The 15,916-nt window shown below is 39.1% G+C and overlaps 1 protein-coding gene across 1 annotated transcript in view; it reads left to right on the plus strand.

The window, feature by feature from the left end:
- LOC126335984 (dynein beta chain, ciliary-like) overlaps positions 1-15,916 on the plus strand; it is a 782,187-nt gene that overhangs the window by 421,370 nt on the left and 344,901 nt on the right. The window contains exon 29 of the mRNA XM_049999461.1: positions 11,710-11,955. Coding sequence (XP_049855418.1) covers positions 11,710-11,955 — 246 coding nt within the window. The remainder of the gene's footprint in view (positions 1-11,709; positions 11,956-15,916) is intronic.

Here is a 15,916-nt window from a genome sequence, read left to right on the forward strand (position 1 = left end):
TTTCCTTGATGTTGACCTCCATCTGTCCAATGGCCAGCTTCACACATCTGTCCACATCGAACCCACCAACAAGCAACAGTACCTCCATTATGACAGCTGCCACCCGTTCCATATCAAACGGTCCCTTCCCTACAGCCTAGGCCTTCGTGGCAAACAAATCTGCTCCAGTCCTGAATCCCTCGACCATTACACCAACAACCTGAAAACAGCTTTCGCATCCCGCAACTACCCTCCCAACCTGGTACAGAAGCAGATAACCAGAGCCACTTCCTTATCCCCTCAAACCCAGAACCTCTCACAGAAGAACCCCAAAAGTGCCCCACTTGTGACAGGATACTTACCGGGACTGGATCAGCCTCTGAATACGGCTCTCCAACAGGGATACGACTTCCTAAAATCCTGCCTTGAAATGAGATCCATCCTTCATGAAATCCTCCCCACTCCACCAAGATTGTCTTTCCACCGTCCACCTAACCTTCGTAACCTCTTGGTTCATCCCTATGAAATCCCCAAACCACCTTCCCTACCCTCTGGCCCCTACCCTTGCAACCGCCCCCGGTATAAAACCTGTCCTATGCACCCTCCCACCACCACCTACTCCAGTCCTGTAACCCGGAAGGTGTACACTATCAAAGGCAGAGCCATGTGTGAAAGCACCCACGTAATTTACCAACTGACCTGCCTACACTGTGATGCTTTCTATGTGGGAATGACCAGCAACAAACTGTCCATTCGCATGAGTGGACACAGGCAGACAGTGTCTGTTGGTAATGAGGATCACCCTGTGGCTAAACATGCCTTGGTGCACGGCCAGCACATCTTGGCACAGTGTTACACCATCCGAGTTATCTGGATACTTCCCACCAACACCAACCTATCCGAACTCCGGAGATGGGAACTTGCCCTTCAATATATCCTCTCTTCTCGTTATCCACCAGGCCTCAATCTCCGCTAACTGCTTGTGTCTGTGTATGTGTGGATGGATTTGCCAGGCTGGAGGGTGCCGGTGGACAGGCGCAACGAATGACACACACGGGCAGTCACACGGAATGTTTGGAATGTCTAGCTTTCACGACCGACAGTTACTTCTCCGGGGGAGGGGGGGGCGGGGGGGGGGGGGGGGTTGCGGGAGAGGGTGGGGAGTCGTTCTGGTACCGGGGGTGAGGGCACTTGCCTTGGGGGGATGTAGGGACTTGTGTACGCACACACACACATATCTGTCCGCACATGCGCGGACACGTGCAGACATAGTCAAAATGTCTGCGTGTGTCTGTGTATGTGCGGATGGATATGTGTGTGTGTGTGTGTGTGTGTGTGTGTGTGTGTGTGTGTGTGCGGGTGTACACCTGTCCTTTTTTCCCCCTAAGGTAAGTCTTTCCGCTCCCGGGATTGGAATGACTCCTTACCCTCTCCCTTAAAACCGACATCCTTTCGTCTTTCCCTCTCCTTCCCTCTTTCCTGAAGAAGCAACCGTCGGTTACGAAAGCTAGAAATTCTGTGTGTGTGTTTGTGTGTTTTATTCATTGTGCCTGTCTACCAGCGCTTTCCCGCTTGGTAAGTCTTGGAATCTTTGTTTTTAATATATATATATATAAAATAGAAAGAAACTTCCACATGGGAAAAATATATTAAAAACAAAGATTCCAAGTCTTACCAAGCGGGAAAGCGCCGGCAGACAGGCACATGAACAAAACACACAAACACACACACAGAATTACTAGCTTTCGCACCCGATGGACCGTTTGATATGGAATGGGTGGCAGCTGTCATAATGGAGGTACTGTTGCTTGTTGGTGGGTTTGATGTGGACGGATGTGTGCAGCTGGCCATTGGACAGATGGAGGTCAACGTCTAGGAAAGTGGCATGGGATTTGGAGTAGGACCAGGTGAATCTGATGGAACCAAAGGAGTTGAGGTTGGAGAGGAAATTCTGGAGTTGTTCTTCACTGTGAGTCCAGATCATGAAGATGTCATCAATAAATCTGTACCAAACTTTGGGTTGGCAGGCTTGGGTAACCAAGAAGGCTTCCTCTAAGCGACCCATAAATAGGTTGGCATACGAGGGGGTCATCCTGGTACCCATGGCTGTTCCCTTTAATTGTTGGTATGTCTGGCCTTCAAAAGTGAAGAAGTTGTGGGTCAGGATGAAGCTGGCTAAGGTGACGAGGAAAGAGGTTTTAGGTAGCGTGGCAGGTGATCGGCGTGAAAGGAAGTGCTCCATTGCAGCGAGGCCCTGGACGTGCGGGATATTCGTGTATAGGGAAGTGGCATCAATGGTTACAAGGATGGTTTCCAGGGGTAACAGACTGGGTACGGATTCCAGGCATTCGAGAAAGTGGTTGGTGTCTTTGATGAAGGATGGGAGACTGCATGTAATGGGTTGAAGGTGTTGATCTACGTAGGCAGAGATACGTTCTGTGGGGGCTTGGTAACCAGCTACAATGGGGCGGCCAGGATGTTTGGGTTTGTGAATTTTAGGAAGTAGGTAGAAGGTACGAGTGCGAGGTGTCGGTGGGGTGAGGAGTTTGATGGAGTCAGGTGAAAGGTTTTGTAGGGGGCCTAAGGTTCTGAGGATTCCTTGAAGCTCCGCCTGGACATCAGGAATGGGATTACCTTGGCAAACTTTGTATGTAGAGTTGTCTGAAAGCTGACGCAGTCCCTCAGCCACATACTCCCGACGATCAAGTACCACGGTCGTGGAACCCTTGTCAGCCGGAAGAATGATGATGGATCGCTCAGCTTTCAGATCACGGATAGCCTGGGCTTCGGCTGTGGTGATGTTGGGAGTAGGATTAAGGTTTTTCAAGAAAGATTGAGAGGCAAGGCTGGAAGTGAGAAATTCCTGGAAGGTTTGGAGAGGGTGATTTTGAGGAAGAGGAGGTGGGTCCCGCTGTGATGGAGGACGGCACTGTTCCAGGCAGGGTTCAATTTGAATAGTGTCTTGGGGAGTTGGATCATTAGGAGTGGGATCAGGATTGTTTTTCTTCGTGGCAAAGTGATATTTCCAGCAGAGACTACAAGTGTAGGACAGTAAATCTTTGACAAGGGCAGTTTGGTTGAACCTGGGAGTGGGGCTGAAGGTGAGGCCTTTGGATAGGACAGAGGTTTCGGATTGGGAGAGGGGTTTGGAGGAAAGGTTAACTACTGAATTGGGGTGTTGTGGTTCCAGATTGTGTTGACTAGAATTTTGAGGTGTTGGGGAGAGTGGAGCTGGAAGTGGGAGATTGAGTAGGTGAGAGAGACTGGGTCTGTGTGCAATGAGAGGAGGGTGAGGTTTGTTGGAAAGGTTGTGGAGGGTGAGTGAGTTGCCTTTCCGGAGGTGGGAAACCAGGAGATTGGATAGTTTTTTGAGGTGGAGGGTGGCATGTTGTTCTAATTTGCGGTTGGCCTGTAGGAGGATGCTATGTACAGCCGGTGTGGATGTGGGAGAGAAAAGATTGAGGACTTTGATTTGGGATAGGAGTTGACGGGTGTGTTCATTGGCCGAGTCGATGTATAGGTGAAGGATTAGGCGGGTGAGGGCTATGGATTGTGCTGTTTGGAACTGGTATAAGGACTGATGGAAAGAAGGATTGCAGCCAGAGATGGGAACTTTAAGTGTGAGGCGTTTGGGAGTAATGCCAAATGTCAGACAAGCCTGAGTAAATAAAATATGGGAGCGTAATGTGGCTAGGGTAAAGGCATGTTTGCGGAGGGAATGTAAATAAAATTTAATGGGGTCGTTGTAGGTATGTTGTGGGGTTGACATGGTATTAGTAGGTGGAAAGGGTAATATGAGGTTAAAGTGAAAGTAAATAGAGATTTATATAGGGAGAGATAAAGGTGTGAAAAAAGTCGAAATAGTGTTGGTTTGAGATGAGCTATGTTGATCATGTGCTGAACTTAGGTTGGTGAACAACAATGGGTGCAAAGGTTGGGTAGTTATGTTGTCTCCAGATCACGTTAAAGGGTGGGGAAATTCAAGAAGATTTCGAAATGCAACAGAGACAATAACGAACGTAATTGTTGGGTTCAAATTAAAGATGATGTAAATAAAATAGAAAGAAACTTCCACATGGGAAAAATATATTAAAAACAAAGATTCCAAGACTTACCAAGCGGGAAAGCGCCGGCAGACAGGCACATGAACAAAACACACAAACACACACACAGAATTACTAGCTTTCGCAACCGATGGTTGCTTCTTCAGGAAAGAGAGGGGAAGACGAAAGGATGTGGGTTTTAAGGGAGAGGGTAAGGAGTCATTCCAATCCCGGGAGCGGAAAGACTTCCCTTAGGGGAAAAAAAGGACAGGTGTACACTCGCACACACACACATATCCATCCGCACATACACAGACACAAGCAGACATATTTAAAGGCAAAGAGTAAGGGCAGAGATGTCAGTCGAGGCGGAAGTACAGAGGCAAAGAAGTTGTTGAAAGACAGGTGAGGTATGAGCGGCGGCAACTTGAAATTAGCGGAGGTTGAGGCCTGGCGGATATCGAGAAGAGAGGATATACTGAAGGGCGAGTTCCCATCTCCGGAGTTCGGATAGGTTGGTGTTGGTGTGAAGTATCCAGATAATTCATCCTGAAGGAACATAGCTTCTAGTACCCATAGTCTCAGTTGGCAGAAATTGGGGAGATTGGTACAGAAACTGTAGTGCTACTCCAGTCAGGCCACAGCACCCGGAGACAGTGACTGTGTGTGTGTGTGTGTGTGTGTGTGTGTGTGTGTGTGTGTGTGTGTGTGTGTGTGTGTGTTTTGTGGTCCAACACTTTATATTTCTGATGAAGGCCTTGTGGCCAAAAGCTTAAGACCTTAGAACTCTTTCTTTTTATTGTGCCTGTCTGTGACTCAACGCCTCCTCTTTGTGATGAGCAGTTACATACTACTCATAGGTTCAGTCATTTCTTAGCTATGGTATTCTTTTCTGAGGAAGAAATGCACAAAATATGAACACAATCTGCAGAAAAGGACCATAAAAATGTGAGGGCATGCTGAAAAGTAATCCCTCCTAATTGATTGTTCTGTTCTCAGTATCAGTTGAGGTATTACATGTCGCGCATATTACTTGGTCGATTTTTCTGCTTTGTTGGTGCAAGTTGCAACCCTCTGCTGCTAGAGGACTCCAAATTGCAGCATGTAACATGGCAGTGTGTAATGTAACATCAGTGCTTGAGAAACAACATGCTTTAATCAAGTTTTGAATTCGAAGAGTTCATCCACATGTGGAACACCCTCTCTTTCATCATGACAGTACCAGAATGCACATGAGCACTGTGACTTTTGCAACAATGCAATACCTTGGGTTCACTGTCACTAAACACTTTCCATACAGTTCTGACTTGGCGCCATCTGATTTTCATCTATTACCTTTGAGTACATCAGTTTCATAGTGATGAAGTGGTTCAAGCAGAGGGGAGGTTGTGGCTCTGTCAACAAAGTAAAACATTCTACAGTGACATTATCAACAAACTGGTCTTTCGTTGGGAGGAATGTGTTAGTTGCCAGGGTGACTATGTTGAGAAACAAATATGTAGACATGAAGAATAAAAAATGTAGAATGTTGATAAAGTTCTTTATATTTAAAAAAGCTTTCAGAGTTTTCTGTAAAAAATTTGGAGGCAGTACTTATCAGCATGCCCTTGCAGTACGTCTACATCTACATTTACATTTCACAATTAAGGCCTAGCAGAGGGTTCATCGAAACACATTCAAACTATTTCTCTAGCGTTCCACTCCCAAACAGGGCACTAGAAAACCAAACTCTTAAATCTTTCTGTGTGAGCTCTGTTTTCTCTTATTTTATCATGATGCTCACTTTTCGCTACGTAGGTGGGTGCCAACAGAATATTTTCACAATTGGAGAAGAATGTTGGTGACAGAAATTTCATGAGAAGATCCTGCTGGAAAGAAAAACTTCTTGTAATGATTGCCACCCAAATTCACATGTAATGTCTGTGGCACTCTCTCCCCAGTTTCACAATAATACAAAATGTGCTGCTGTTCTTTGAACTTTCTCGATGTCCTCTATCACTCCCATCTATGGAGATTCCCACCACACAGTAATACTCCAGGAAAGGGCTGACAAGCATAGTGTATGCAATCTCTTTAATACACTTGTTACATTTTCATAGTGTTCTGCCAATAAATTACAGTCTTTGGTTCAACATTCCAATTAAAATTATTTGTAATTGTAATCCTCAAGTACTTAGTTGAATTTACAGCTTTTAGATTTTTTTTTAATTTATCGTGTAACCAAAATTTAGCAGATTTCTTTTATTACTCATCGGGAAGACTACACTTTTCATATTTAGAGTCAGTTTCCACGTATTTTACCAAACAGGTATCTTGTAAAAATAATTCTGTAATTGGCTTTCATCTTCTGGTGACTTTACAAGACAGTAAATGACAGCATCATCTGCAAACAATCTAAGAGGGCTTCTCAGATTGTCTCCCATGTTGATTGTGTAGATCAGGAAAGTAGAAGGTATATAAAACTTCTTTGGGGAATTCCAGATATTACTACTGTTTTACTCAATGACTTTTTGTTAATTACTATGACCTTCCTGACATGTACTCACAAGTATAGTCGCACAACTGTGGTGAGACTCGGAATGCAAGCAGTTTGAATAGAAAACAATTGAGAGGAATGGCACAAAAGCCTTCTGGAAATCTAAAAATATGGAATCAATTTTACGTCCCCTTTTAATAGCACTCATTACTTCTTGAGAATAAATAGCTACTTGTGTTTCACAAGAATGATATTTTCTTAATCTGTGCTATTAGTCAATATATTGTTTTCTTTGAGGTAATTAATAATGTCAAACACACGCTATACATTCCAAAATCCTAATGCAAATTGACATTAGAGATATGGGTCTGTAATTCAGCTAATAGCTCCTCTTTCCTTTCTCGGGTACTAGTGTAACTTGTACAACTTTCCAGTCTTTACGGATCTTTCGATGAGTTAACGGTTGTATATTATTGCTTAGTATGGAGCTACTGTATCAGCACATTCTGAAGGAAACCTGCCTGATATACAGTCTGGACCAGAGGCTGTGCCTTTGGTGATTTAACCTGCTTCACTACACCAAGGATATAGTTGAGCTCATTGTAAAGATCTGTTCATAACATTACAGATTACAGCGGCACTATGTGAGCACATTTACCAATCAGCTATACATATGATAATTACTGCACAAACTACTCTGTCCATGACAATGGAACAGGATCTGGACATAATTTACATTTCCAGTTAAGTATAAACATAAAACTCAAAGCAGCATATTCCACGAAGGTACAAAACTGTGCAATAAACTGCTAAAGGAAATTAAAGAAATTGCTAAAACAAACTTATTTGAAAGGGTAGTTAAAAAGTACCTGTTGAGAAATACATTCCATACATTGAAGGATTACTTATGTACCACAGAATATGGGTTTGGTAAAAAGTGCAACACAAATAAATAATAATAATAATAATAATGATGATGATGAGAAATATCTGTCATTTCACATAACACGTACACACTATATTTCTTCCTTCATGTTTTCTTTTGTGGAAAAATTTTCTCTCAAATCTATATAGTATATAATACCAACACCTGATTCTCTTTATGAGCTAACATCTCACCTGTTATAGAGGGATTTATTTATTTGTTTTATTTATTTACTATCAAGTTCCATGGATTGTTGACACAAGTGTATCGCTAGGATATAGAATGTGTTACATTATTACAATAATAACCATATTTAAATGGTCATGAGATTTACAATCTAAACCATGCGTAAAAAGAAAAATAAGGTACAAGTGTTAAAATAACATAGATTATAGTCTTAATGGTAGTTACACAAACAAATTATAGGGCTTACATTCTAATTCATATAAAAAAGCATTGTCAGCAATTGATACACCAATGCTACATAGTCATTTCTTATAGGAATGCTTAAAATTAAATACATTTTGCTAATTATTACACATTGTCAAAAACTCATGTAAAGAATAGAAAGAACTATAAAAAAGATAAAGTCTTAGCTGCTTTTTGAATTTTGTGTTATTCCCAATGACTGATTTAACATGAGCTGGAATTTTGTTGTATAATTGTATTCTTGAATAATGTACTCCTCTGTGTGCCAAGCTGAGATTTTTTGTATATCTGTGTGAAGATCTTGTTTGCCTCTTGTATCATGATCTAGGTATTCACTGTGTGTCCTATACATTTTATGATTATTGATCACAAAGCACATTAGTGAAAAACTGTATTGGTGTGGCATGGTGAAGACCTCCAGTTTCTGCGGGAGCACCTATGGTGCTCTCTACCTGTAATTCTGATGACTCTCTTCTGTGCAATAAAAACTTTATTTGCCGACGACTCATTTCCTTAGAAGACGGTGCGAAAGGTCGTAAGTGAATGGAAATATCCAAAGTGTGTAGCTTTGATTGTTTCTAAGTCACAAACCGATGAAATTGGGCAAATTGCAAAACCTGCGAAATTCAGTCCTCTAAATAGGTCAGTGATGTTAACTGCTCAGTTTAGAGAGTTTGGAGTGTTCTTAATGTGTAATCCCAGGAAGCTGGAAGACTCAACTCTCAATATTTCTTTTTTTCCCCACATTTTATTTCAATATTTTCCAGTTTTTTGTTCAATGTTTGAAATTGAATGAACTGAGTCTCGTTAACATTGAAGGACAGACCATTAGAAGTGAGCTAATGTAAAGCTTCTTTGAATATAGTGGTCGCAGAGTTCTGTAGACTGCAGTTTGGTACTTTCTCTGCCATAATGGTTGTGTCATGTGCAAGTAGAGTGAAGTGTGCTTTTTTTGACATACACTATGGCAAATCATTGATAAGGATTAGGAAAAGTAAGGACCAAGCACCGAGCCCTGTGGTAATCCACATTTCACTGTGCTCAGTCAGAGCAGGCAAGTGCCTTTGCAGAATCACTAAGTGCTGCCTTCTGCCATTAATAAATGATTCAAGCTACATCCCAACTTTACCACATAAACCACAGTGCTCATCCTTCATAAGTAGAATTTTGTGATGTGCCAAGAAAGATTCCAAAGAGTAATATTTTATTGTTTATGGATTTGAGGAGTTAGTTGACAAATGATAAAATGGTGTGTTCATTTGAAATACTCTTTTGGAACCTAAACTGATTTTTACTAAGAATGTTATGTTTATTAAGATGATCCATGATTCTCTTCAACACTACTTTCTATAGGATTTCAGAAAGACTTGTTAGCAATGAAACTGACTGGTAACTGGAAACCTCAACTTTATCACCTCTTTTGAACGGTGGCTTAACAGTTGCATATTTGAGTCTATTGGCAACAGTACCTTGATGTATAGACTCATTAAATTTGTGACAGAGAACTTCAAGAATAAATTTGCATTACTTTCATAGACACATTATCCACTCTAGTGGAATTTTTATTTTTCATTTGGCTTATTACCTTCTCAATCTCATTGGCTGTAATACAGAGCATATGTGTCTGACTAATTTTGTTCTGCACTGCTTTTTAAAGAATGTTTAATCATAGATCCTTTACAAACAATTTGATCACCCTCTGTCAAAAAATGATAGTTAAAAGATATTTGCAACTATATCATATTCATTTACTGTGCTTCCATGAGGACACACTTCGATATTGTCTGCATCTTCTGAAATTTTTCCCGTTTCGCTTTTGACCACCTTCCAAATAGTTTTTATTTTATGATTTGAGCTATGAATTTCATATTTGATAAAGATGCTCTTTGATTTTTAATTAATTTCTTTAGGATGGTACAGTATAATTTGTAGTGGTCCCTATCATGCATTTTGTTATAATTTCTGAGTAAAACATAAAGCTTTCTCTATGTTTTACAGAATGTTTTGATTCCTTACTGAGCCATTGTTTCCTTTAATTACTCAGGTTGGCACTTCTTTAATTTTTTTAGGAAATTCAACTTCAAAAAGGGTAAAAAATTCATTCAGAAATAGATTAAATTTATCATTGACATTTTAGCCTTACATACTGTGTCCCACTGTAGCTGCTGCAAATGTCTGCTAAGGTTTCTAGATTCTCATTGTTGATTAGACGAAATTATCTGTTCATAAAACTACTCTTGTTAGCAGGGCTTACACCATGCATTTTTAACACCTGCCCATCGTAGTCATACAGGCAATTTAAGATTTGTGTTGCACATATTTTATCAATTCTGTTACTGTTTACAAATGTACTATCAATCAGAGTTTTGTAGTCCTTTGTTACTCCTGTGGGAAAGTCCAACAACTACCGTCAAATTAAAAGAGCTCGTTACATTCTCAAAATCTACTCTGTCATTATTACAAGTAAGAAAACTTAAGTCACCAAGCATGATAATTTCTTTGTTTTTGAGAACTGCACTCTGGGAGTGAGGAATGAGTGAACAGTGTAGCATTAGCCTTTTACGTTACTGGATAACTTACTTCTAAAACAATATTGTAAACTAGGGATTAACCAAATCAGGTAACATTGTTTTAAACAGAGTACCATTGTATTTAGGAGAGTGGAGGATCCAGTCTTCATCCAGCCATCCTGGTTTAGGTTTTCTTTGGTTTCCATAAATTACTTAAGGCAAATGCTGGGATTGTTCTGTATCGTACTAGACCTTAAGTATGTAATTGCCTGTGTATGTAAATTACTTTATATTTTTTGTTCTTGAATTATAATACCAAGATCTGTCTGATATCTTTGTGTAAGATATTGACAGATGAATTAAATAGTACAAAATGCAGATTAAGGAACTCTGACTTAAGCAAATGAGATATACGACATTGTCATTTATGAAGTTACTGGCTGACTAAAGTTCATTGTCATGTTAGAGTATAATGTATAGCTTCCAGATTCCTAGTCATTTCCTCTCATTCTGGTGCAACAACACTTATAAAAATGTGGACACAAAGGGGGAAAGAAAAGTCGACATGTAACTTTAACTCCATTTACAGGTACTGTAGCATACAAGTCTCTTTCAAAGCAGACAGGTGGACATCAAGATTTCAATTATTTCAAAAAAAGTTTCTTGCTGTGTAAACAACATCAAATTATCTATGATTTATGTCCCTAGAGGAATGTAGTAACAGGGAACTTCACACTTCTCCCAGAGTAAATAATGTTTGAGTAACACGCTGATATTTCGAGACAGGTAAGACTGGACACTTAAAGCAGTGCAGCCCAGTATTTTCTGGCAGTATAATTTTCTCACAGTTATTTTTGTTGGTGTTCATCTGTAGATCCTCATCATTTCCTGCCTGTTTCTGATGACAACATTTAAAGAAAGTTGGTCTCCTTCTCTCTTTCTAGTTCATTCATTCACACATTGTGTTCTGTAACTCTGTAATGAAGGAGTGCCTTCAGGGATATGCAATGAATCATATTATACATTGATAAGCACAGGCAACCACTGCAGTCTTTGTTGTTTGTCCTTGTGCTGGTTTCATGTAGTTCTACATTCCAAAAAGGAGTTAAAAATCCTCTTGAAACTCAAATCAGTAGGTATCACCAATTCATTTTTTATCTTTTTTTAATTTTGTAGGCGCTTTACAGTTACGTAAGTTTATCAGTCATAATTGATAGTATGAATTTTTTCGACTTCTTCTCCAATTATTATTTTGTGCAAACTTGCTACTTATTTAATGAGAAAAATCTGTGGGAGAAAATTCTTTAGTTGAATGTTTGTTAAAATAAATATTGTTGTTTGTTTCAGGTTAAATTTGTAATGGATGGTTCAACAACTTTAGCTGATCTATTGGCTCTTAACCTACATGAGTTTGAAGATGAAGTTAAGAATATTGTTGACAAATCTGTTAAAGAAATGTCAATGGAGAAGGTACTTAGGGAACTTGAAATTACTTGGGCAGCTATGGAATTTGATCACGAAGTTCACACTCGTACTAACTGCGTTATTTTGCGAGCTAGTGAGGAGCTAATAGAAACTCTTGAAGAAAACCAGGTATTGGTTTTGCTTATATTTCTTTCTTCTAAAAGTCTAAAGGGATCTGTAAATAGTTATACTTAATCCCATAAAAGTGTGCAAAGATTAAATTACCCACAACATACATGGATTTTATATTGATAAACCAAGATTGCTATGGTTGCTTCAGCTTTTAGAGTCACAGAAATTTTTAAACTGTTTGTACAGTATTAGACTATGCATGAATGCCTTTTTACAGCAGTGAATTAACTAATGTAGTGAGCAAAGTGATAGGTTGAGCTTCATGGAAAGGACAGATTTTGATACAAGTGAGCGGACAGGCAGGGAAAAGAAGACAAAGGTATACTGGAAGGGGAGGTAAGGGAAACAGGATATGTAAAGAGATATGGCAGAACTGGTAATTAATATGATCCATAAAAATCATAATAGTTTTATTTGTGAATTTATTTGACACATACAGCACAATTAAATTTGTCAAGATTAGTATTCTGCGTAGGTGTTACCTGCATCCTCAGAAGTAGATTTGGTGACAGAGCCTTTTTTTTTTCATGACGCAAATTCACATGTGAATTTTCTCCCCTGGTTTTGGGTGCAACTAAGGATGGCGAAGACTTGGTGGTGTATGTACGTGTTGCACTTATAACACTGTGTTGCCATCTTAATTCTGAAGCCAGTATTAGTTTTTTAGGGGTACTAATAAATTCTGCTCACTTTGGGGAGCTTAAGTCATTTACAACTTTACATCTGTGATTTGTAGTTACTTTTCCTATTAATAAACCCCTCAGAATAACAGCCCTTGCATGAAGTGCCAAAGTTCTGAACGGTGAATCCCAAGAAACAATGAATAAGTTGGAAATGATATCTGCACTAATAGTCTTTCTTTGTATACCAATAGCCTTGATCACAAAGAATTTGTACTCCAAGGGCAGAAAGTCAATACTGCCTATGCCATAGACGTGCTCAAGAGAGTGAGAAAAAGGATCGTCTGGACACAAAAGGAGACTGCCAATATCACAATGGAATTGCTCACAGCCCCACATCTCTATGCATCCAGGAATTCCTGGTCAAACACAACTTGACAATACTACTCCAGGCCCCCTTCACTCCTGACATTGCTCTGTTGGACATCTTTCTGCTCTTGAGAATGTAGAATGTGTTGGAAGAAGTCTATTTTGGGGCCATCAGAGTGATCCAACTGCCATGAAAAAGTTTCTGAAAGACATTTTAATTGACACCTTTTGTGATGCACTCATTGCACAGCAGAAACACTGAAACAAAATATGAATATGAAAGGCGATAATTTCAAAAAAAATTAATCTTTGTGAGAATATGTTGATAGGGTTCCATGAAGATTCTTCAGTGAATTGAGAGGCTACCATTTCATCCTGTTTCATGTACCAGTTTCTGATTTAAAGCTTGTTCTACTGAATAGATACTGCTGTGTTGTAACGCTGTTGCTGTCAGATACAAATAGACAAATAATTGCACTGTGTATATGCTCATTTTTAATCTCTATGATTAGAAAATGAATATAAATAGCTATTATTTGATAAATCATGTTTATAAGTGGCAACTGTTTTTATAGCTATTTTATGCAAAGATAAATTTAATGGCTATCATTTCCATATTGGATGAAATAGAAAGTTGAACTTTTTCGGTTATTCTACCAAGCAAATCATATCCATAAAGCAGACATGAATCTGTGGTTTTAGTTTGAAGAAAGAGTCTGAAAGTTTTTATATAGTTTTGATCAGATTTAATAAGATATGGGCATAAGAGAACAATAAACTCCACAGTTGAACAAGAAAATAAAATTGATACCACCAGAGCTTCTCCTGGATTTTCAAAGAAAAATATTTGTATCGTTTGTTGTAAATAGTACAACCCATATTACCTCCATCCAGAATTGTTCTGTTTTGAAAGAGTCTTTAAACAATACAAATTGTTTCTGTGATCAGCATGTATTTTCATACATCCGAATATTTATAATACTCAGCAGGAAATTGAGTGTCAGTATAAGTGTCTGAATGTGTTTGTAAATGGTTCATGGCTTTCATCTCACAATCTCTGGTTGATGGTTCGTGAACGATTTTTCTGATTTTTGCCTGTATCATTGGCTGGCATTATTATAGTTTGTATGTCCATTGGTGGTACCAGCACAAGTGTTATAAGGAAGTAGATATTCTTTGATTTCATTGTACTAATTCCCACCTTACTAAATAGAAGCCTACATGATATTTGTGAATTTAACACCACATTTGCCCTCATAGCTTACTTTGGTCTGAAAATGTTCATTGTGCCTGAACTGAGCTGTCCCAACATATTATCCCACATGGCATCAAGAATCAAAGATATTTAAAGTAATCAATATTCATTGTACCACTAGTCCTAATTGTGGACTTCATTCTGTAGTCTTATTCATTAATGATGAATTACAGCTTTAGCCTCCTTTTCCACATTTGATGTGACACATTATCAGATGCCTAATGAGCACTATTTCACTTCCTGTGTGTCTTTTATCAGTATGGAGTGTGTACATCAATAAAGTACATTATTGAATGAATTATAAGTTCTTATACTAATGAAGTGTTTGACAATAGTTTGCCAACATCTACCATTTTGTAAGGCCATGTTGCTGGCAGCTGCTTATCTTTTGGAGACAAAATGTATGGTACTGCTGATAGATACATATAAAGGTACAGACACTACCATAGCTCTCAGAACTATTAGTTCCTACCCAGGAGGAGAGAGAGAAAGGCTGGAGCTCTCATCATGTGGTCTGAGTTACCTACTATTCATTGTCAACCTTCCTCAACCTATACCTCTTCTCACCTAGGAAGTAACTAATAATTCCAAAAGCTAGGATAGTGAGTATACTTTTAAATGTGTCTAATGACCTTATGTTTCTCCTTCAGATGGTGAATTTGTGTCAGCAATTAATCAAAATCCTATTACTGTCTGTGAGGATGAATCCACAGAACTCAACAAACAAACTCTTATCACCAATCTCATGAACTCAATGTAGATGAGAATGTGGTCTTGTGGAGTGGTCATCTAGGTTGGAAACTCATAATGCGTTAATGGATGCAGTCTTCTTGAACAATTTTTACAGAGGAGCTTGTGGCAAAGTTAACCTGTTGGAACTCTTTTCTAACAGGAAGGACAACCCATCAGACTAAGCAGCCTAAAAACATTGGAAATGAGAAGAAATGAAAGAAGATGGATGTTGGAGCAGGGCTTATTTTCATTTTCCCTTCTGCTCTTCGCATGTGGTATCATGAGTCACAAACTAACCTTGAAAGGTGACCCCTATGTACATGACTGCCAAAAATATTCTTGGCTCCTAAAGTTGTGAACCAGTAGACTGAAGCTAGTATCACTGCTTGGAAATTGTATCTGACTTGGTACATGCTTCATAATCTCAAAGAAATGGAAGTTTGAAATTCCCGTACCTAAACAAATCATTGATATGTGATACTTGACATTTGTGTTTATGTGGCAATCAGTAACACTGTCATTTGTGTGTAGCATGACTATATTCAAATAGTTTGCGTAAGAATCTTTTGCATCCAAGACTGTACTAAGGAAAGTTCTACTTCGGTTAATATTAACATTATCAACTAAAGCTACAAATCAAGCAACTGCTGAATTAGAGTAATAATACAACAATTAAATTAAAAAAAATTTTCCTGTATGTTATATTTCATCTAATGTGGCCAGAATCCTCCAGATTTTTGAAGTTAACATAGCTGCTCACACACCATCTGTGTTTACTGCCCTTCTTTGATGTGGTGAGGTTAACTAAACAAACAGACGTATGGAAGGCTAGAGTTAACATAATGCTTTGCCAATGACACACACACTTCAGCACACATGAATAGTAGAAGAGCATTGCATTTAATGTCAACATGCACTTGCCTGTTTTTGCAGCCCACTAAGTCTGCTATTGCCAAGCACAGTACCTCCACTAGACATCCAG

Source organism: Schistocerca gregaria, chromosome 2 (genome assembly GCF_023897955.1).
Source record: "Schistocerca gregaria isolate iqSchGreg1 chromosome 2, iqSchGreg1.2, whole genome shotgun sequence".
Taxonomy (NCBI): domain Eukaryota; kingdom Metazoa; phylum Arthropoda; class Insecta; order Orthoptera; family Acrididae; genus Schistocerca; species Schistocerca gregaria.